This window comes from Tamandua tetradactyla, chromosome 6 (genome assembly GCF_023851605.1).
Source record: "Tamandua tetradactyla isolate mTamTet1 chromosome 6, mTamTet1.pri, whole genome shotgun sequence".
In the NCBI taxonomy this organism is placed as follows: Eukaryota; Metazoa; Chordata; class Mammalia; order Pilosa; family Myrmecophagidae; genus Tamandua; species Tamandua tetradactyla.
In genome coordinates this window covers 29404187-29428290 of record NC_135332.1, presented here as the reverse complement: position 1 = coordinate 29428290, position 24104 = coordinate 29404187, and the positions used below count along the sequence as shown (strand labels likewise).

The 24104-nt window shown below is 39.7% G+C and overlaps 1 protein-coding gene and 1 long non-coding RNA gene across 4 annotated transcripts in view; one reads left to right on the top strand and one right to left on the bottom strand.

The window, feature by feature from the left end:
• Positions 1–24104, top strand: part of SKAP1 (src kinase associated phosphoprotein 1) — a 312290-nt gene that overhangs the window by 276263 nt on the left and 11923 nt on the right. For all 3 annotated transcript variants that reach the window (XM_077164647.1, XM_077164649.1, XM_077164648.1), the window contains 2 exons: positions 3963–4013; positions 11138–11238. In XM_077164647.1, the coding sequence (XP_077020762.1) occupies positions 3963–4013; positions 11138–11238 (152 nt within the window). The remainder of the gene's footprint in view (positions 1–3962; positions 4014–11137; positions 11239–24104) is intronic.
• LOC143687573 (uncharacterized) lies at positions 20440–23552 on the bottom strand. The gene is made up of 3 exons (XR_013177583.1): positions 23406–23552; positions 21480–21614; positions 20440–20699 (listed from the first exon to the last, which is right to left on the bottom strand). It is a non-coding gene; the product is annotated as an uncharacterized LOC143687573 (long non-coding RNA).

The following is a 24104-nucleotide window of genomic DNA, read 5'->3' as shown; positions in this document are numbered from 1 at the left end:
CAGATATGCAACCGAAATCAAGCTTTGTTTTAGTCCTTTCTACATTTATTTATGTTCAGGTTTTTCTCCCAAATTAGTAGGTGTGCAATTATTATTTGTGGAATTAAATTCAGTACATTCCAAGCATTGCAGTTAGTACAAATTGAACTTAATACCTTATACATGAAGACCATACAAGATCAGATGCAAATATTTTGAGGAAACAGTTGAGATTACCAAGTACACAATACAGAACTTAATCTGTTATTAGAATCTTGCTCATTTTTTTCCATGTTGTCTTGGGAGATGCTATACCATCCATGAGATGAATAACTTATCTGTGTCATGCTGCAGAATGGCTTCTATTTCTTCTTTTGTGTATTTTGTTCCCATTGTGCTTTGAGTCTACCTTTCCTGTATTTCTGTTGCATCTGTCACCACAGCAACTTGGCATCTGGCTGCACTTTGAAACATTTGGCCATTCTTAAGCTTTTGTCACTTTGCTTTGTTTAAGGAAAGTGATACCACCCCCTTCCTGATCTAGTAGTTTTTTTAAATATTATTCCCTCCTCATTAGTTTAGCCGATGTCAGAGGGGTATCAGAGTACCCACTATGAGTGAGTTGAACCCACTGTGCAAGGGAGTATCAGAGTAGCACTCCAGATATTGCGGGAAACTGGCTCCTCTCTGTCCCTCCGAAGTGGATCCAATGCCCTATTCCTTTCAGCCTCTCATTAGTGTCCCTGACACTGTGCCAAGAATGTTGATTGAAATTGACTCTCTGGATACTGATGCTCATTTGTGATGCCCCATGATTCTCTTACGTGTTCACACACTTAACAGAATCTTCCTCAACTGTTTTCCCAATTGAGATGAGATATTTGGGAATCAAGTAGAGCATTTAATGTAATAAGTGGACACTAATCTTTAGAGGTTAATTTATTTAAAACTTATGTAAGATTGGGGTCCCATATGCCCTGTTAGGAGCAAGGACCATTATAATATATTACTGTGTAAAGTTGAGCTAGCATATAAATTTTAATTCTTTCTTAAATGAAGATGTATTTCAGGAGATTTAATGCTAAGAATGCTAAGTAATGTTCTTATGAAGTTGAACAAGCTCTTTAGCCTAAACTAAATATTTTTCAAAATAGTATATTTAAAATCAAAAGTCTCACTTTATAGATTAATGAAATTGAGAAATACAATCATTTAATCCACCCCTTTTGTGAGCAAAGGATTTTTTTTTCTATTGCTGTATAACTAGTTGTCTTGCCTTTGGAGTTTGAAAGATATAAGTCTGGTTTCGTTGAAGGATCTGAAATAAATTAAGTGCCTCTCTATTTGCATTGTGCCCTCTGAAGCTGGGAGGGTTGTGAACTTTACAGCCAGTTGTGGAAGGCATCTCCCTTCCCTATGTGGCAATGCTCAATACTCAGTCTTTAAAATCCCGAAGGTACCACACCCAGAATCTAACATCAATAGCATGGCTTCTTGACTTGAGCCCCTTTACAGTTACCCAAGAACAGTGTTCCGCAGGACAGATGTGGGGATTGGAACCTTCCAGTTCACATCCATCACGGAGCTTAGTAATGGTGGTAAATGATATTTAACATCTACGACCAGTGTTCTACTTTCTTTCCAGATGACGTCAAAGGCGCAAAGGAAATCAAAGTATCTTGTCTGGAATTGAACTACATAGAACAACGGATTTTTTTTTCCATTTTTGTATCATGACTAGATTAAGTGCTGTTGCCTGAAAGGATAAAGGAATCAAGTTTTTGGTTTTCTTTTTTATCATTGCAAATACATTTACATTCTTCTATTTTACAAATGCAAAGAGCAGGCAAGCCACTTTCAATAATTTATTTAAAAATCAATGCTAATGAGGTTATGTCTCGTCAGTGGCCGAGTTTTACAATAAAGCCTGATTTATTTAGAAAAGATCTTTGGTGTAGCTTCCAATCTAATGGTGGTGGGAAGGAGGTGGAGTAGCAGGCACAGTGACCCTCCAACTTCGGATCCAATTTGTAATTCACAGCGGAGATCTGACCCAATTTACATTGATTAGAATTGGGAGGAAGAGACAGCTGCACACAGACAGCAGAGGTAGAATCAACTCTCTGCAAAAGTGCCTAAGCACAGCAAATTATTGGTCTTCATGATTAAGTTGTTTGATATCAGCAAAAGAGCCACTCTCTTTCCAAATTATTGGGTATCTCTAAAACTGAGGTTGTGCTAACTCTTGTTTTAATATTTTTAAACCTATGAAATTAGTCCCACGTTGAAAAGGAAAAGCATCACAGCAGAGGAAGGAAGCGGACAAGTAATGAGAAGACAGTGTGCAAAGAATGATGTTTAATGTGATTTATTTCAGCATGATCTATTCCCCATATTTGATTTCATTCTTCCATTATCTTACATCTTTATCTTCATGATGGTGGTGGGGAGCAGGGACTACAGGTGATAAGTAGGATGTTCTTTGCTTCTAGGTCGTCCATGGAGGTTAGATAAGTTGAATCAAAGTGCTCCTTCTCCCACAGCATCTTTTAGGGCAAGTGTATATATAAAAACATGTATATGTAAACACATATATAACTATATATATAAATAAACTTTTCTGTCTTGTTAGCAGATGACTTATTTCCCCCAGAGTATTAATCCTTTAATTTTTATTTTCTTGCAGAAAGCAGTAGCTTTTTCATGTGAAACCATTTACTTCTTTAATGTCCTATAGTGTTCTAACATTTTTATTCTGTTTTTTCTTACCTATGTGCTTTATGTTTACTTTCCCTCAATCTGACATACTGAACATCATATTGCCCTATAAACTTTGCATTAAAAAGTAAATAAATAAGATAATGTTTTGATTTCTTTATTAAGGACATATCAAAAATTATCTCTTGGACCAAATAAAGGAAATGAAAATAGAGATTTAAAACAATGAATAAAGGAATGAGCCTTTTAATGACATAACTATGGAGAAGCAAGATTCGGAATGAGAAAGTAAATGTGCCCATAAGAAACTGAGTACTCAGTCCTAAAAATGTGGCTTATTATGCCTATCTACTGCATGTATGAAAGTGTGTGTAGAAGGTAGTAGTGGTAAATAGAAGAATAATGTATGTATTTTTGCTTATTTTATTCCACATATAAAATAGCTAGATATGATTCTGGTACTCAGGCCTTCCTTATAAAGAGGCCCAATTCCTATTTTTGTCTGGCAACATGAAATCTGGATGAAACAGATTAGGCCCATCATGTTAGGACTTTGACCATTTAAACCACCTTACTGGAGTTAGACAAATAGCATTGACATAGAAACCATGTGTAACTGCAGCGATTAATTAGAAGACCATTCTGACTGCCCTCAAGAGCTTACACTCTAATGAACTAGGCAGGCTGAATAAGGACAGTAAAAAGATAGCCTAGCCAGGAAATAAAATTAGCCTCAGCTACAGCTGAAAAAAGATTGATATACTAAAAGCTAATTAATCACGGAGGTTTAAACACGTGCTGTGCACGGCACGTACACATACAACCATGCACATGCATCCTTAACTCTGGGGTGCCCAGGGATGCTTTCATGAAGATAATACATTTTGAAGAGACTCCAAAAGGAGAGAAGAAATAGGTTTTGAAGAAAAGGATTTAGGAGGGTTTTCCAGCGTGGTGCCTAACTAATCTAATGGAGTAGGAGCTCCCTAAGGACAGGGACATGCCCAGCTTTGTCCAATGCTACATCCCCAGTCCCTGGTACAGTGCCTTGCACTTAAAATGTTTGTGGATGAATGCACTTATAATGTTTGTGGATGAATGAACAAAGGAGGAGGAGAAGGCCCATTTGAAGGTGATAATAAAAAAAAGAACTTGTAATTACACTTTTCTTAAAGAAGAGAGGGTGATGAGCAGACCAGTCAAGTAAAAAGAACACGTAGCTGTTGACAACTAATTGCTTATGCTGAATGTTCTTATCCCCTTAGATGAAGAGCACGATCTGGAAGAGGATGAGAGTGGCACTCAACGGAAAGACGGTATGAGAGCTTTATAAATGCACAGGCACTGGCTAGGATATTTGGACTTCTGGCTGGAGAAAGTGCCTTTCTCCAAAGCTACAAACATTACCAGACTCTCTAATTAAGAGGGTGCTGGTGTGTCAAGCTGCAAAGCCCCAAATAAGATGAATGAGTGAGTAAAGAATTATCTTACCTTTAAAAGCAACCTCCCATTCACTCTAATTATTATTCCCATAACAGCTAAGACTTATCCTAGAGAGGTTGGGAAGCCAAACCAGATATTTATTTTTTCCTATCTGTATTTCTTAAATCAGTACAGTGAAAATAGAATTGCCTCATCTCTAAGAGATTGGAGGAGTGAGAATGGAAAGAATGGAAATGTCGCCTCTCTGAGAGGCCAGGAGATTGGAAGTTCAGAGGGGAATGGAAATGTGTCAGATCTGAAAAGTGAACGTGGGGTGAAGAATAGAATTGATGGTGATGCTGACTTCTGATGGCCTGGTTTGATTCCAGGCACATTTGGAAATGAATATGTAACAGGTTTGTTGAATACAAAATTGCAACTTATTCATCCCAGACTGTTAACTATGCTTCAGGCTGTTAGTGAGCCTATCCTTTCTAAGGTCAGATCTCCTCTAAAGCCTCCTTAAGTGGTAGACATCCTCCACTAAGGACCCATTCCATTGTTGTCAGTAAAGGAATGCTGCTTGCTGCAAGGGCTACCTCAAGGACATATATTCCATCAGCAGAGGCTGAATCATTGCTGATTTAGATACTAGCTGGTTTTTTCTTAGAGATTCTATATTATCATAAACCTAGGAGTTCTTTACCTCCCTCTCCTTTCCATTTCCCTAGCCCTGCCTTTTCCCATTCTCCTCTCTTCTCCTTTCCTTGTGATTTTCTTCTCTTCCTTCTCCATTCAGCAAAGCCCCCTTTTCCTTGGTTAATTCTTTCCAAGAAGTGAATACTTAAAACAATTTAGAGCTCAACTTCTCCCAGGGGAGAGAAAAGATGGGGAAGAGGCAGCATCTAAGTCATATGCCAAAACAAGAGAGAAAGAAAGCAACCAGGTAAGTATGATGCAGTAATGTTAGTGTAGCCTTGAATTATATAGTTAGGTCTATAAAATTACACATATATTTAGGCCCATTCTGAAACCTATCTGGAGGATCCAGAATCCTTTAGAACATTGTTTTCTGTTTGCTGTACTGAATTCCAACAGAAAATCTGTTTGCTGACCAACTCTTGTTCCACTATGACTTTTCTCAGCCAACTTCCTTCTCTGGTGCAGGGGGAAAAAAACTCTTTATGTGGACAGCTTGGACAGAATATCTATAAGCTTCCTTTGGCCAGATTTCTATTAAACTCCCTTCTGGAAGCAGCGGTTTTTAACAAAACTCTAAAATGTAGTTTTGGTTTTCTCCCTCATTCCCTTCTTCTGCCTTTCTCTTAAAAGTTACATCTGGGAAATGAGGGGGGATTTATTTCTTAAATATTCCAACAACTATCATTCAATAAGGTTTAAAAAAAAAAAGCACCTTTTGTTCTTCTTGCTTCCTGCCTCCAAAATAGGTGTTCTTAAAGTGTAGCAAGCTCTAAATATGTTTCTATGGTTTATACTTCTCACCAGTTACAAGGATTGGTGACTTAGTGATTAAAAAACAGAGGAGAGGGCAGGCCACGGTGGCTCAGCAGCAGAGTTCTCACCTGCCATGCCGGAGACCAGAATTTGATTCCCACACCCTGCCCACGTGAAAATAAAAAATACAGAGGAGGACTGTTTGTACTCTCTGCTGAATCTGAGGCAGGAATTTTTATTATTTGTGTTTACTTGTTTATTTATTGAATTTATATAATGCCTTTTCTCCAAAGGAGCTGTACGAACAGCAACAAATATATAACATACAAATGTTATTACTTACCTTTATAACAATAAAATATTAGAGATCGGTGGGGAAAGGACAGGCAGCACCAATGAAGTCATATTGAAAGCAGAGAGCTCAGGTGGGTTACGGTGACTCAGCAGGCAGAGTTCTCACCTGCCATGCCGAAGACCTGGGTTCAATTCCCGGTGCCTGCCCATGCAAAAAAAAAAAGTAGAAGGCTGTAGGTCACTGGTGAATTCTTACACAGTAAGCAAGCTACACAGTTTTGCTTTACTTAGTTTTTTTCAGGGTGTCACATGCCATTTGGGGGGAAAATTTAAGCAAATTGTCCTTTCCTCTCTTGCTTTGCTCCCAGCAGTGTTACCTTTAAAATCCAAGTACTTTTCTCTCCCATTCCATGGATCCTGTTTCCTGAATGCTGTGCTTTTTTTTCCCTGATGAAATTATTAACATTTTTAAGACCCAACTAGATCTTATCAGAAGAAGAAAATAAGAGGAATTCAGTTTATCCTTATTGGGTGTTAATGACCCCATAAGATGTAATTTCTTTTATTTTATTCTGTTACCTAGAAAATCTATCACAGCCTTGTAGTATTGATTGTACAATCTATAAAGAGCTGAGTTTACAGCGTGACTGTTAGTAACAGGGTTATTTTAATGAGTGTCTTTTCAACACCTCAGATTTTCACTAAATTCCAGCCCATCAGTTTAACACTCAAATACTGAGGCTCTTCAGTGATGAGAGCTTATCTTCCTTCCAGGTGGAAAGGTAATATCCAGGAAGCCAAGAATAAAATTTGTTCTATACTGTTTATGTTAAAATTACTTGCCATTTGCTTGGGTGTGCCATGTCCAATAAAAAGCAGTCCAGGAAGCATAAATCATCCTTTGATACTTCAAATCCTTGACCAAGGAAGATCTGAAAACAGGTTGTTTTGCTCCGAAGTTATTCGCAAACTCAGGCAAAGAGGAGACCAACTTCAGTAATTTCTAGAGGACAGAGAAATGGTTACTTGTGAGCATTCCATCTCTGAGACACTTCACACTAAAGTGGGATGAATGAATTGCCACACTAGAAGAAGCTGACGGAAGCCATAGAAAGTATCTATAACTCTTACCTTTTGAAACTTCCTTGTGAAGACCAAACATTAATTGATCATCAACCAGCTAAAATTTGGACCCAATAAAAGGAGTAAATCAGGGAATGTTTGCCCGTCTTCAAAGCAATACTTATGGTAATTTCAAAACTCATGATTAAAGGGCTCTGAAAATAAATAGATGGTACTGTTTAGTTGCTCTTCCTTGTCTAGTGCCTGTAGTCAGTGTAGCTTGGTAACTTTTTCATACTTTTCCTACTGAAATAGTTAGTGAGGTATCAGGAGTCTGCTTTCACGGGCTGGATGTGGTGGCCTTCATTGGCCTGCCCTAGAAAACATTTCAGGTACCCTCCAGTGAGACACTGCTTTGCCCTTCTTTATCTGATTCTCAGCGTACCATACTCTGGTAGAACTGGCTTTATCCATCTTCTAGTTTTGTCTCTCTTTTTGATAATTTAAGAGGTTGTGCCCAATGCCAGGCCTCATTGGCACAGATCTTCTGGTTATCAAAAAAATAAAAGCAACGTGCTGACCTGCCTTTAGTCTCTTTACCCCGGTCATAGCTTGAATTCTGGAACTATTTATCCTCCCCCCAACAAGAGCCCAATGTGACATATGACCTCTGGAAGGATTACAGTCAGATTCTGTTGTCCTTATGGAAGGGAAAAGGCAAAACGGTTTCTAGTCCTTTTAGTTTAAAACTCTCCACGTCGTGGAGGCTAATTTTCAGATATTGACTCTGACAACAGTAGCACCAACTTGGCTTCAGTTGCAAGAGAAATGACTATCATAGTTATAAAGAACTTGGCATGAAATGACAAATGCTTTGCAATAAATACCCGGAAAAGTGAGAATAATGATACTATTTTTTTAAGAATTTGGTCTGTTGCTATTCTTCCTGTGACATTTTGCTTGCTTGGAGCTGAGTTTCTCTTACATAGGATAAAGAAAGAGAATAAGATGCCACCCCTTTTATTCTCTAGAAAAAGTCCTTCTCAGCTCTGCTAGCAATTTAAATGCAGTGATCATATCCATTAGCTTCTCTATCATTGTAATTGTTGTTAATTGTTATAACTGTTTTAGTTATTAGTGGTGCCGTTATTGCTCTAGGTCCTCTGTCTTTTTACGCTGAATATATTAGTACTTTGCTTTTGAATTACCAGGCTTTATTTAGTGCAAAGCTACGTTTTGGAGAGACATTGAGGAATGCTGGCATTAAGCTTTATTCCTTTGTTTTTCACTCCAAATGGACAGACTGGAAAAAAAAATAATTAGATGGAATAATGTCCTCAAATGAGAATGAGGATGTTTTGAATTAATTAAATGGTCAGAATGCTGCACCATTTCAGATCTCAGACTGCTACCAGAGAAGTGTAAACCTAAAGGAACCTAAATGCAGTCCACAGAGGCAAGCCTCTCTTACAGGCTCTCAGGTCTTCTCACTACTCTGAAGACGTTTTTCGGCAACAAAATAAAGCCTTCCCTGTGCCCTCTAACTAGGTTAGATTCTGTATTTTACAATGCGCCCTCAGCTTCTCCTTTGCAGTTATATTGCAATCATAAATGAATGAGTATTTGTGTAATTCTTTTTTCCATGGTTGCCCCCTCCACTGTTTGGTCGTCCCTAAGAGCAGGGACATGTGTTGGCTCACTGTGGTCTTTCCAGCATCCAGTACAGTCCCTGGCACTTAGTAGGTGAATGCTGAGGAATGAATGTAGTAAAGATATATGCATATATGCACAAAAATGCAAGTCACACATTTGTTAAACGGAGTCTGCAATGTGGAGTTCAATCTCGTCTAGCTAAGAAGTTATTTCTCACTGATTTCCTTAATATTAGAATTATTAAGAATTCCATCTAGATATCTAGATCTAGAATTCCATCTAGATAGCCAAGTCTAACCTTTTCCCAGTTTTTAGCCCTTGTTTCTTCTTATTTTTTACATCTGGCTTGTTGTAGTTCTTGTTCTTTCATTATTCTTGGATTAGGCTAAATTATCTCCTGGATTCCTGTACACTGTCTTCTTTGGGCCTGTAGTGTCTGAATAATTAAAGGCCTTTTCTGTCTTTTTTTCTTTTTCCTGGAAGGCTTTTCTTTTCCTCCAAGCTTCTTGCTTTCCCTGTGGTCTGTTGTGCTTTTAGAATAGGCCTCTTTCTAGCTGTTCTCCCCAGGTCCCTGATCTATCCAATATCAAACCACTCTTTGCATACATATCCAAAAGGTTCCCATAATCATAGGAGCTGTCCACATCCAGGCCCTCCGTGGGGAGCACTCCTGCAGTGACTCTCTGCTAGGCCAGAAAAAGCCCAGATGACTTGGTTGTTCTTCTTACCATTCAAAAATATCGTATGTTTTTTAAAAATCTATTTTAATATAATGATTTTCTATGCTAAATATAAATCCATGAAGATTATTGATGTCAACATATTTTTCATTCCTAGATTTAGACAAAATCTTGGGAGGATTAATCAACTCCATTATATCTGAAAATGCATTAATATATCCTCTGGAAAACTACTTTCATTTTTCAAGGACTGATGGTTCTCTACTATTCCATGCAGTGATATCCCCCAAAATTTATACTTTGTCTTTTCAGTAGTTAGCATTTTTCTCCTGATAAATTTTTCTTCCAAACATATTCCTAACTCTGTGGCAGAATGTTTTTACTGTAGTTGTCTTATTTGCTGCCCTCTATTGTCTACTGCATATACAATTTTCTGTGTAAAGAAAACATGCCCATGTTTCTGTATGGTTGACATTTTACTTCTATTTGCAGTTTCTGCATTTAACTAAATTGCTTGGTCCCTCCTGTTTTTATACTCTTTGACTCCCTACTAAAATTATATTCCAGTGATATGTGGGGATGGAGGTTCCCCTGCACCTTTATTATTTCAATTGCTTATCATTAAGAACACGGAGAAATAAAGCAAATATAGCCAGGGCCTCTGTCCCCTCGCTCCCTACCTGCTCCCCACTATTCCCCATCTTCAGCAACCAGTACCATCACTGACCATGGAAATGGACAGGTGGAACCCCATAGAATAGGGTCCCCAAAACTCACTTGTTAGAAACAGGGCTCCTGACTCCCATCAATAGGAATTTTATCTTTGGTAGGTGCTTTGTTTACAGCTCTCATGCACAGCCAGGAGCATTGCCACATCATCTCTGGTCTAGTGGGCATTAGCTCTCCTGCCATTCAAATCCCCAGATCCTCTCCCACTTTGTACTCCAGTGTTTAACCTTTCCGGGTAGAAGAGGATCAATACAAATTCTTCATTGTTAAGAATCGATGGCTGTCCTGTGGCATCATTGCCATCTAGTCTTGCTGAGAAGCCCAGTAAATCTCTCCAGCTGCTTCTAAAGCTTGGTTTGTCGTCTTCAGTTGCTTTCATTTTTAATGCAGATCACTTTGGTTTCTGTTCCCCCCGGGGGCTTGCAGATAAATCTTGGCAGGCATGTTCAGGGTCTACAAATGAGATGCTGGAAAAGAGCCAGCCCACCCAGAATTTAGTTGTAATGGATGAGACACCCCCTTGGTTCCACTTAAAGACTGGGCCATTCGTTTCAGTATTTATTGGTGCTTACATCATATAGTACCTGGGTGGGAAGTGCCCAGAATAAAGTTCCTTGTGTAACAGAGGAGAACAGAATGTGAAACTGATGCAGAAGCATACTGGCTAACTCAGCCTCTCTTGTAAACAGGCATAAGTTGGAGACTTATCCTGTTCCTTCAGACACATAATGAAGAGAAACAAACACTGGATAGTTTCGCTGCCCTGGATCAAAAAATTCTGGCAGGAAAACTCTTTGTGCTGCTTATTTACAAACCAAGTGAAAAATCCCCTGCCTGATTTTCTTTTATTAATATATAAATATATCTATCATATTATTGAATAGCATCCTACCACAGGTAATCTGTAAATATTTAATGTTACTTAATGATCTTCTTCCACAGTCCTCTTTTTTTTTTGGATGGGCAGGCACTGGGAACTTCCACCAGTCCTTTGCTCAAGCTGGACATTTGTTTAGCTACATCTCATCCCAACTTTCTCCCTTAATCTCAGGTTTCAGGAGAACCCTGGTTTCCATTTGCAGCAAAATATCGGCTCCTTGGAAAAGACAGTCCTTGTAATTTTGATTTCTCCTATCTTTGTTCAGTGGACTACGCCAATTATTACCAGGGCCTATGGGATTGCCATGGTGACCAGCCAGATGAACTGTCCTTCCAGAGGGGTGACCTCATTCGCATTCTGAGCAAGGTAAAAAAATAATGTGGATCTTGAATCAGAGGTCAGTTTTTTCACTCTTGATGAGGTCGACAACATAACCAGACCTATTCCAACTCATACACTTCTCTTGTGTGTTTACATGGCTGCCTTAAATACAGCATAGATTCCCACTTTATTTATAATTGTTAGGGGAAATTCAATTGAAAATTCAGATTTAGGAACCAATTTTCAAATTTACAAATACTGCAAAGTAGATATAATGCTAAAACTGTGCCAATCAAAACGAAATCTTTTTCAGGGTCTTGTGGTATTTAAAGGTCATCGCTATGTACATAATTTATTACCTTATAATATTACTGAAAAAATTCTGGCTAGGCTAGCTGCCTTCTTATTTCATTTGTAGACAAACAAGACTGTAATGTAATTATGTGTAGAGGAGGGGTCAGATCTAGTTAGCTCAATTGGTTTGAGCAAGTGCTGATAAGGCCAAGATAGTGCATTCAATGAGCCAGTTAACGTTATTCTGTTCCTGAGTCACAAAGCTAACCCCTAGCCCCATCTAACAAAGAGTAGTGTTGTTGATCCTAAAGGACCTGGGAAAAACAAACAAACCATGAATGGATCATTGCAGATCCATTGCTGATGTGAAGAACATTCAGAGCTCATGGGCTACTGTTTGTAGCATCTGGAACATCGTCTTTATAAAGAAATACCACACACATTCCACATAGGTGGGCTGAGTCAACAGGTTCTGTGTCTGAAAGAACTTAAACGTTCTCTGCATATGGCCAATCAATACCTACAAACATGTTTTTGAAATAGGCACGTTTTGCTCTTTAATTGTTGAGTATGTGAATTGGTGGAGGAGAGTTTGCTGAAGAAAAACTAACCCGTCATTTAGTGTTTATGTTCATTTTGTGAATGTCACTACCTTGACCAACTGTTTGTCTTGGTTTGAAATATACCATCTGCCATCCCCCTTAAGGAGAAAGACCAGATCTGGCCCAAAGTACCTTGCAGTGGTTCAAACAACTCCCTTGTAAACAAGGACTGAATTCAGACCCAACTCTGAATGGGGAGCAGGAGGCCTCCTAGCCTTGCTGAGGGAGATCATAATCTTCTAGTGCTTTTGCCCAGATTCCTTAACTCAGCACCATCCTACTGCCATTTCGGTGCAGCTCCAATACACCAATAATAAATTGGAAGCAAAGGGGGTGGACATTGGCCTGATTGGTATTTCAAATGCCCGAAAGGAAGGTTTGCCGTGTAATAGAATTTGTGTACATTACCACACTGGCATTACAGGGGTAATCGAGTTATCCACTCAGGTGTGACCAGGCCTTTGTTTGCCCAGAGCCTGCAGGTGAACAAATTAACTGTTTACATTGTCTGGAGGTGCCTCCAGCAGAGGGAGGTGTTGGTGGGGGGATGAGGGAGGGGTGGGAGAACTGAGCCAGACGGTTTGCTGGCCTTCTCCCTCTGTCATGATTATTTTGTTTGTTTTGCATGTCTTTTGCCTTTCTTAATGGCTTCTCACTGGGGGTCCCTCTCTTCCAGTTAGAAGGGGCTATGCCGCGACCTGCCCCTGCAGTACAGAGCTGTCCACAGTTTCTAGGGCCCTTGTATTTTTAAAAGATCCCAAAGAACACAGGGGACCTCTTCCACCTGTTTTTGGTAAACCAAACCCTCTTCTCCTTCTCCATTACTAAACGCTTATAATTGAGACTACTTGCTGTCCTGGTTCCATCGGCTTTTTCCTCCATTCTTCTGGAAGATCCTGAGTTTGTTTTCCTCCCTAACATTGTAGTAGCACATTTCATTCCCAAAAAAGCTCCACCAGCTGCCTGCCATCCCCATGTTGCTAATCCCTGCATGTCAGAGGAGGAAATGAGAAGCTAGAAGCTCTACCGAAGTTTCCCCTCATAAAGCTTCATTCCAGTTAACACTGGCTTAGAGGGCATTTCAGATTGGATTTACCCTTATTATATTACCTAATTCAGTAAGAATCCTTGGACAGGAAGGAACCTTAAAAGGCCACCCAATCCATTCTCTTGCTTCTAAGAAAAACAAAATGAGCCAATTCAGACAGAAAAGGTGACTCCACCAGTATTCCCAGAAATTGTCACTCCTACTTTCCCCTGAATCCTAAATTCCTTATGCTTTAGCCCCACCTGACTTCCTTTGTTGGAGTCAGTTTCACGCAGTCTCTGCACCTTGCCTCTCACACACACAAGAGCAGAACTGACCCAAGTTGAGGTGAGTACCGGAAGATGGTGTCTAGAAAACTCCATTTTACTCTTCTCTCTGGTCAGGAAAACCTTCTTGTCAGGCAAGAAGGTCCTGCTGTTTAAAAACCTGGAAAAGTCTGTTTCCCTGAGAAAAGCAAGATCAGACACAACTATGTGCAGCTCAGCTTACCTGGACCTTTTTCGTTGCCTGTAAAATGAAGTTAGGTCACCTCTAAGGTACCTTCCACCTCAAATATCACAGTTCTTAACATGACAAACATGATACCACAAAACTGCTGAAGAAATTCCACTCTAAAATGTGTTTTAGCGCTGTTCATTTATTCAGATTAAACAAAAAATTCCAACTACCAGCTCTTGTTTTCAGCCCTCATAAATGCAGCTGGATTTCTCCTCTCTCTTTATCTGATACAAGAACTATTCTGAAGAGGGAGGGCTGGGGAAGGGCAGCAGTTCCTGGATGAAGGAGTGGGGTGAAGGAGGCCGGAGAGGTGAAGGGATAACAGCTTTATTATTGGCTCCTGCTGCTCCCTGCTGTTTCTTAATAGTTGTCCTTGTGTAATACAACCTTGAATGCTAGACTCTTAGGGCCAGACTCAGGAGAATCTTCAAAAAAAATTATCCAGAGAGTATGTTTGCCTGGACAGGAAGGATGAACTCGATAGACAAATGCCCAATCGGCTGGCCTGCTCTTTTTTTTTTTTTTTTAATTTTTGACTTTTTATTAAGAGCTTTGGATTCTTTTAATCTGTTTTCTCCTCTCCTTCTTATCTTCCGTATTTTAGCTCCTTCTTTCTTTTTTTTAAACTTTTTTATTAATTAAAAAAATTAAACAAAACATTTAGAAATCATTCCATTCTACATATACAATCAGTAATTCTTAATATCATCACATAGTTGCATATTAATCATTTCTTAGTACATTTGCATCGATTTAGAAAAAGAGATAAAAAGACAACAGAAAAAGAAATAAAATGATACTAGAGAAAAAAAAGTTATACAAACCATACCCCTTACCCCTCGCTTTCATTTACCACTATTTCAAACTGAATTTATTTTAACATTTGTTCCCTCTATTATTTATTTTTATTCCATATGTTCTACTCTTCTGTTGATATATAGCTAAAAGGAGCATCAGAGATATGGTTTTCACATTCACAGAGTCTCATTGTGAAAGTTATATCATTGTTCAGTCATCGTCAAGAAACATGGCTACTGGAACACAGCACTACGTTTTCAGGCAATTCCCTCCAGCCTCTCCACTACAACTTAAACAACAAGGTGATATCTACTTAATGCGTAAGAATAACCTCCAGGATAACCTCTCAACTCTGTTTGGAATCTCTCAGCCATTGACACTTTGTCTTATTTCACTCTTCCCCCTTTTGGTCTAGAAGGTTCTCTCAATCCCTTGATGTTAATTCTCAGCTCATTCTAGGGTTTTTCTCATTCCTTTGATGCTGAGTCTCAGCTCATTCCAGGATCTTTGTCCCTCCTTGCCAGGAAGGTCCACACCCCCGGGAGTCATGTCCCACGCAGAGAGGGGGAGAGTGGTGAGACTACTCATCATATTGGCTGGAGAGAGAGGCCACATCTGAGCAACAAAAGAGGCTCTCTTGGGGGTGACTCTTAGGCCTCATTTTTAAGTAGACTTGACCTATCCTTTGTGTGGTTAAGTTTCATGTGAACAAACCCCAAGACTGGGGTCTCAGCCTATAGCTTTGGTTGTCCACACTGCTTGTGAGAATATCAAGAATTCAACTTGGGGAAGTTGAATTTCTCCCCATTCTCACCATTTCCCGGAGGGGGCTTGCAAATACTTTTCCAGTCACTGATCAAATCATTCTGGGATTCATCGGGGGGTCACTCTGGACAAACCAACAAAATCTCATGTGCTACCTGAGATTCCAAGTACTTATGACATTCAGTCAAACTATCTACATGAGTTATATTAGGAAATGCTCTAGTCAAAATCTAAATTTTGTAACAAATAAGCATTTTTTGCTTTAGTCTCACACATAAGGTGACATTTTAAAGTATTAATTATCATCTATTTTCAGCACCCTGCAATAATGACATTCCTTTGTTCTTCCGCATGCAAAAACATTTTTAAAATTTGTACATTGTACATTTCACTATTATTATACACTCTAGGCATTCCTAGATTATACCATCTTGATCTTTAACATCTATCTTTCCTTCTGATTTCATTTATGACCCCAGCCCTCCTCCCTCTATCATTCTCACATGCAGCTTTATTCCCTGCTCTTTTTTTTAAAAGATTTTAAATTCTTTATTCTTTAATGCAGTGCATGATTACATTAATTTTTCATCATATAGCTGTGCGTTTATCATCACAATTGACTTTGTTTTTTTGTGTGTGTGAAAAATAACAAATATACAAAAAAGCGATAGATTTCAAAGCACATTGCAGCAATTAGTTGTAGAACAGATTTCAGTATTTGGTATGGGTTACTAGTCAACAATTTCAGGTTTTTTACTCCTAGCAGCTCTAAGGTACTGGAAACTAAAAGAAATATCGGTATGATTCAGCAATCGTACTTGTTTGTTAAACCCTACCTTCTTTGTATAACTCCACCATCACCTTTTATCTTTCTCCCACTGTTTAGGAGTATTTGGGCTATGCCCATTCTAACTTTTATATACTGGAAGGGGCTGTTGGTAATATGCGATAAGGGGATGGAACTAGTTGATGTTCTGGAGAGGCTGGCCCCTCTACATTTCAGGACTTATCTGTTCCAGGGACCTATCTGGAGGTTGTAGGTTTCTGGAAAGGTACCCTAGTGCCTGGAACCTTTGTAGAATCTTATACAATGCCCTGGGTGTTCTTCAGGATTGGCAGGAATGTTTTGGTTGGGGTTTGGCAAGCTATGCTAGGTAGCAGATGTCTAACTGAAGCTTGCCTAAGAGTAACCTCCAAAGTAGCTTCTCAACTCTATTTGAACTCTCTCAGCCACTGATACCTTATTTGTTATACTTTTTCCCCCTTTTTGTCAGGATGGCATTGTTGATCCCATGTTACCAGAGCCAGACTCATCCCTGGCTCTGGTGGGTCATCTCCCCTGGGGGTCATCTCCCATGCCACCAGGGAGATTTTCACTCCTCGATGGCATGTCCCACGTAGCAGGAAGGGCAATGATTTCACTCGCAGAGTTGGGCTTAGAGAGAGAGCCTGGCCGCTCTTAGCAGATGGATTATCTCTGTGACCCTCAGCAAAGTTAAGTAATCTTGCTAATCCTCAGTTTCTTCATCTGTAAAAATTGGAATAATTTATATTCATAAGTATGTCGTGGTGCTTACATTGGAGAATTTGTATAAACTGCCTGGGCATCTAGAAAATGATAAATATTACTATATTCCCCTCCCTTCAAACTAACAATAAAGTAAATCTTTTGGGTTGGTTTTAGGCACATACTAGGAGTTCAATAAGTTATTGGCAAATTAAGAGAGAAAAAAAAAGGTGGCCTCTCTTACCAAGAACTCTTCATGGAGATGCCTGAAAGCCCAGACGTTTCCCATTTGGTTACAGAAACTACCCAGGAACAAGGCCTACATGGGAATCCACCATGCCTCTCCTGGTCTGAGAGATTTTGTCACTGACCTCCCATAAATTGTTCAAACTTCTTGTAGAGAGCTGGGCCAAGGCCCTGCATCCAGGCTCTGAAAGAGGCCCCAGTGGCATCCTTAGCAGACAGACCCCTGCTAACCTCCCCCATCTCATCCATACATCCTCACGCCCCATGCTATTTCATGCCTGCTTCGTTCACTGCGTTCCAACTTGGGTCTTAAAGTATATTAAAGGAAGATGTGCATAACAAAACAGATCTGTGCATCCAGTGGATGTTCCTGCATTCCTTTTGGGTGCAGATATTTCTGAGCAGCTCTTTCTGGTGTGGGGACTGAGCTTCCCTTCCTCCGCGGCACAGGGCGCAGCTCAGGCCACAGCGGGGTGTTTAGCGCTCTTCAGTGGCTCCAGATTGTGGCGCTTGTGCAGGTTTCTTCATACGTAACCGATGGCCCCTGAGAGCATGCCTCTCGTAAATTACTTTAGATGATGCCTGCGACCAGCGCAGAATTCAAGTTTGAATAGAGCAGGAAAAAGGTGTTTGAAAGGCCTGTTCACTCAGCTGCATTTTAATTTCCTTTTCAATCTTGTCCCAATTAATTTCACAGAATTAATCTCATAGAAGCAAACTCGGCAGCATCAAGGCTGCAGTTTTAGTGTGGCGGTCGCTCTGCCTGAACATGAAATAGGAGCTAATATAAAAATCCATCTGCTGTGTTTGAAATACACGCCGGCTGCTGCTCAGTCCTGTCTGACATTCCAAACATCAACAGCGGGGAAAAGTAATTTGGGGTTAGTGGCCATCAGTACTTGGCAGGAGTTCAACAACAGGTGTACTCCACAAACCTATTCAGCCTGGGCACCAGGCATGACAGGGCACGTGTGGAATCACCTCCGTGTGGCATGTGTGGAATCATGCCTACCCCTGGCTCAGTTCCTTTCATCTGAGGACCTCAGAGCCCTTTTGTGAACCAGTGCCGCTTTGGGCATTTGCTATAAGTGAGAGAAAGGGAGGTGGGGAGTCTCTATTTGGGTAAAACAAGTCACAAGTCCCAGCTTCCAGAGAAATGACCCTGCCCTCCTGTTTTCACAGTTTCTCACTAAGGAACATTGCCTACATCCTTCTTTCTAAATAATAAAGGAGCTTGCTCTGCTGTGTGAGATGAATCTTAAATAAACCCCGTTTACAGAAATAATTTGTGGCAGTAACATGAGTTGTACAGCATATAAGGGTGAATTAAAGAGAAAAAGAAAGAGAAACTCTTTCTCTCTCGATTGACTAGAAAGAAGAGGCTCATGAATGAGTTCTGTTTAAAGTAAACTGAGGAAGAAGGGCTTAATCTTGGATCGTGTGCCTCGGGAATTAGCTCTAGGTTCCTCTCAGACTGTGCTCAGCTCCGTAATTCCCTGCTCCTGCCTTGGAGCGCTGAGTTGGGCAGCCACAGTATCCAGAATGAGGGCCCTCGTTTTGTGTGCACATACATGGTGGCTTAGCTGGGGTGGGAAAGTATTCTCATGGGTCAGATGTGCCACGCTTCGGGTTGTCTTCTCTGCTAGTATAGTTGATATGGAAACAAGGAGCCTTACAGCCAGGGTCAAGTTGAACAGTGAATACATGATAGCTGTCAGACGGCCATGGGCCTTATATAGATAAGGATAGATCAACTTGGGTGACATTTAGCTGCCAGCTGAGTTGGAGGTGCTTAAATTCAGACAGGATCTGGCTCTAAACTCAGCTTCTCATTTTCTGAATGCAGCAGGCCTCTTCCTGCACACCTGGACTGTGTTAACATAACACAGTGTCGGTTATAATGGGACTTTTAAAACCCAGTATTCTCCACCTACTCCCTCACAGGGCTACTTAAAAAATGCAGACCTTTCCTCTCCCTTGACCCCTACCTCTCCAAAAGAGATTTGTATGCTGTAAAAATTATCCAAATGCAGCAATGCTTCCTCTTTTAAGTGTGCTTAGTTGAATGTGACAACCACCTCATAAAAATAGATAAGTTAATTCCTTCAATTGCTTTAAATGAAGGTTGTGTTTTGTGTGTGTGGTTTTTTTTTTTTTTAATGGCAGAGCGCTGAGGGAAAGGAGGTGTTTGGTGACATCTAGTGTCCATTGAGAACTTCCTCAGGCACTGTACCCGTGGCTGGACTGAGTGGGGGATGGGCAGGGGGTGCGCTTCGGAGGTAATATGGGATAGAAAGTAGGGAACACATAAGCCTGGGGCACCAGCTGCCCAAACAGTGTGATGAAACTAATCAATGCCTGTCAAAGAACTATTATTCACCTCTGACCTAACCAAGGAGGGCAGGTGAGGAGGCTACCATTGGAAAACATTTTTCCTTATTTATGATAGTACAGAAAAGAAGCAGAAGCTGTCCCCACCACCCCATTTTATGTTAACAATCAGATCAACACTGTGCTGTGATGACGAAGATGATGATGGTGGTGGCATTTTCTCTCATTAATATCCCCATTTTATTGGTGGTTACAGAGTTATAGAGTTAGGAGGATGGGAATAGGATTTAGGGTCAGCTGAAAGGCAACGGTCAGACACCGGTCAGATTCAGTAGAGGCCATTCCTTTCCCCCAGACAGGAACCAATCGTCTAGAACAAACCCTGGCAGCCTCATTCCTTCCAGGTAATTTTTATAAATGAGAGGACACCCATGCCAAGAGAGGACAAAAAGGAGAGGGTGTGTGTGTGTGTGTGTGTGTGTGTGTGTGTGTGTGTGTGTACGTGCACGTATGTACGCATGTAAACCTCTTAACATGAGGCCCAGTTGCACATCAACTGTATCCTCTAAACCCTGGCCATTTACTATAAAACCTATTTTTAAAGAAGATAAGGAAACTGGAATTTTTCTCTTTAATCTCCTTACTCCTAAATCCTTGTCCTGGAGACAAGGTTTTCCACACATGCACACACACACATACACACACACACACACACTTTTCAGTCAGGTGCAAAGTTCCAGACCAGATAACTAGCTATGAAGCCTAGACAGAAGTGTTTCCCTAGAACCATATAAACTATTGCAGGCTTAGGTTAATGCTCAGAATCTCCCGATGCTTTACAAACACCAGTGTAAAAAATCCCAGCCATTTATTTTGCAGTGAATTTATAACAAATGCTGTTAAAGCCTTCGTCTTTTGACAGAGGTAATAATAAATTCACTGTTAAAGACGGTAGTTTAATTCCTTATACCTCCAATACTGCACAGAATAAACCATATTCATCACTGAGTAATTTTTTACCACATAAATCTTTAAAACTAACCGGTGAAGGGTGTTGAGATTGAAATATTGTGAATTTATTAGATATGCCCATGTAGTATTGGATTCAGAGGTTTCCATTCGAATATATTATGGGGAAAATTTGTGTCTTTAACTGTGACATTCCCTCCATTTCCCACCGCCAGTATTATAACAAGCAGCTCCTCCAGAGTCAACTGCACGTTTATTAGACAGAGATTTAGTCATAAACTCCTCACTAATCTGCCAAAGAGGCTGGGTGACATTTCAGTATGATGCCCTATTTAAAAGGAGTCGCGGAAGCTTTGTTTCTGTATAATTATTTTCTCAAAAAGAACTCAGCCTTCCCAAAGCTCTGTCTGCCAGTGTTTCTTGGTTGTATGTGGATTCAGCTTTCCAACTAAATTAGCAAAATATTGAAACAAATTATAATCTCATCGCAAATTTACAGGGCAGTAATTTCTATGCAATTTATAAGAATATGTATGGGGAATTTGGAGTAATTGGTTAAAACATGGGAAAGGTGAAATAAAGCAGTCATTGCTGGACACTTGGTATTTAAAGCTAATTTAAAAATTATATTGATTCTTCAGTAGAAATAGTAAACAATGGTTTCAGAAAACTTGCCATTTAAAACTTTCATTTTGACATATGACACATTAAAATTACAATAAATCCTCAGATTTGAACAGAAATCCTTTTACTCTACCATATAAATTTTGAGTGAAAATCTGCACCTGATAAATGAGAATATTCTGAACCTTTCTCATGATTTGCTAGTAAGTGACATTTAAACTAACCAGTTGATTATATCAAATTGCAGTATACTCTCGAGTTTCATTAAGGAAACATTAATATTGCTGGAATGAAAAATATTTTTTCTTTTAATTGAAGAAATATGCATCTTTTTTTTTTAAGCAAAGAGATTTGGCAGTTTCACTGTTACCAGTAATACTCTAAATTTGGAAAATGTTCCAAATACTAAAAACTTCCAAGGAGCATCATGAACTGTATGATTTTTTAATTATTATTAAATTAAATTAAGTGGGTTTCTAGCTGTTAAACAAAGGAAAAGAATCTGCTGGCAGTCCAAGACTGCAGCCATCAGAATAATTGTTGAAAGACAGTACCCGGCTAGAAAGATAAGCATAATACCAGCAATTAATATTCAGCATCTCACATTATAGTCAAGAAGATGTGTTTTCTTTGTGATGTGGCTCATAAGCTAAGAGTGTTGTGAGCCAGACTCTGAGCTCTGTCTTCTTTTTCGTGCGTGAGGATTAAGGAGAAAAAAACAGTGGCAACTCTGCTCCATCTGTAAATGAACAAACATCTTGATTTTATAGCTATTTGCTTTGTAAAACTGAGGGATGAAACAAAAATTACTGGATGCCTAAGTAACACTTTAATTCCAAATTCATTTACGCTGTAGCTATGTAGTTGTCACAAACCATAATGCAGTATTTAATTAAAATAACAAAAATGCATCTAGATATGTCCTGGGGTAGCTATCACCAAATTATATTCTATGCCATCCTTATTTTATTTATGAAATGGCAGATTCTATGGTACAACTTAGCTGATACAAACATTTTAAACCTGCATTTTTGTAAGTTCTACTTTTTTCCCTCTGTCTCTAAATTTTTCCTCCTACTACACTAGGTTTGCTTGTCGTTGTTATTTTTAAATGGGATTGTTTTGAACTCAATGAAGATCCCTTTTTCCTAACTTTTGGTTTTCAACTATTGACCTCCTAAGTCTTCTGCCTGTGAAATCCCCGTCTGTTGCCATGAAAAGGCTTGTGAGGTTTCACAGAATCCCCAGCAAGCATGGGACATCTTAGGCAGAACTTTGTCATGGATTCCATGAGGGTAGGAAAAAGAGCAAACCTTTTCAAGCTCTGTGTGCCAGATCCGACGCAATCTTCCTTGCACCCTTTTTTGCTTATAAATACCCGTTATGGGTTACACGCTTGCTTGCTCCACTTTGTGGATGTTCACATGCAGACATACTGCTCCTTTTCATAAACACATAGCATCTATCTTACACGCACCCACCATCTATCTCCTTGTTCACATTGGCTGTCCCATCCACCTCCTTGTCTGCAGAATTATGTTCGGCAAGGTCCCGATTTATAGGAAATAAATAATGAAAATGGAACGTATGGGGAAAGATAATCGAAACATTCAAATTGTTATTTTTCACTGTACTTTCCACAAACAGAGCATTTATAAACATCTAGAAAAGGTGTTAACTGATTCCTAAAAGGCCATGCCTCATAGAATATTCTGAGGGGATCTCTCTATATTGTATCTTTTCTGTTCTGTCTCTCCTGCTTTTTGATGCTCCGTGATCTTGCCATTTTTAAATGGCAAATGATGCCATGATTGTTTTCACTCTTTTGGCTTCTTATTTATTCTGTCTATAAGTACAAATTTAAGTGTGCCATCATTTATCCTCTATAAAATAATCCTAAGAATTATAATACAAGAAGCAATAGTTGGAATCCTCTTTTTAAAGGAAATAATCCTTACGGTTACTGAATAAAGATTTTCTGGTAATGGTAATCATCGCATCACAGCCTGATCCATAGCAAGGGTCTTTTGGAGAGAGGTTTCTTATACTTACTTGTAATTATTTTAGCCCCTTTCACAGGTCACATAGAAAGCTAATTTCAATCGCTGCTAATTTCCGTCCAACAGGAGTGCAGTACTTTAAACCACCCAAAATAATTGGACTCAAAACAAATTTAGGAAATTGAGTGTGTTAGAAAGCAAATAAAAATATCCTTTTGGTAAGGAGGAGGGTGAAAGTCGTAAAAATGGCCGTTTTTCCCCCTCCTTTCTTTCCCCTTCACAACTTTGCCATTAAAGTTGCACCTACAGCTAGAAGTTTGTCCGTGAAAAATGGTCATTTTGTTTCTCTGCTCAAAGAATGTTATTAAAATGCTAATTTAAAAGAAAAAGGAGTTAAATATCTAGCGATGGTGCATTCTAATTGCAACCATAATGAGCTCTCTAAATGTGTGTGCCCCTGACACACACAGAGCATAAACAGCAGTAAACAGATCATTAGTACCCGCGTTCATTTATTCTGGCGACCTTACCATGACCCCACCGAGGGTAGGGTGAAAAGCAGGTGGATCTGGCTGTGACACCCCCTAGAGGGATCCAGGAAATGAAGCTATAAGCGGTTGTCATGGAAACGCCTATGTGTGCAGATGATGTAACACACCGACAGGCTGTAGGGCTCCGCAACTGGGACGTTGCCTTCCCCTCACCGGAACAATCTTGAGAATTAAATTATTCATTTCTTTAATTCACAAAGCAAAAGGAATCCTAATTTTCTTAGTGATGTGCACTCCCTTCCATTTCTGGGTCAGGGACATGGTGACTTGACATCCCCTCTTTCTCTGAAACTCACCCCAGCTTCCTACATTCTAGTCTTCAGTCACTGACTTTGGCAAAATCAAGTGGGAAAAGGCAGCAGAGATCTGATACCCATCATCAGTACTTAAAGAGAGAAAATATAAAGGTTCTAAACTAAAATTAACACTATATATAGTGTCCCTATTGAGGGCATATTGACCTGGGACTAAATATATAAGATGGCTTTGTTTAGAGCAGAACAGGGTCAGATATGCCTTGGGAACTACCAAGCTGGTATTCAATGCAGAAAGCGTAAAGCAGACAGGCACTAGCCCCAAATGAACACATCACCCTGGCAAGGTGCAAGGAAAAAACGAAAAGAGAAAACGAGCATCTGCTCACCCCCTCCCATGTCCAATTGAGAGAATCGAGATTAA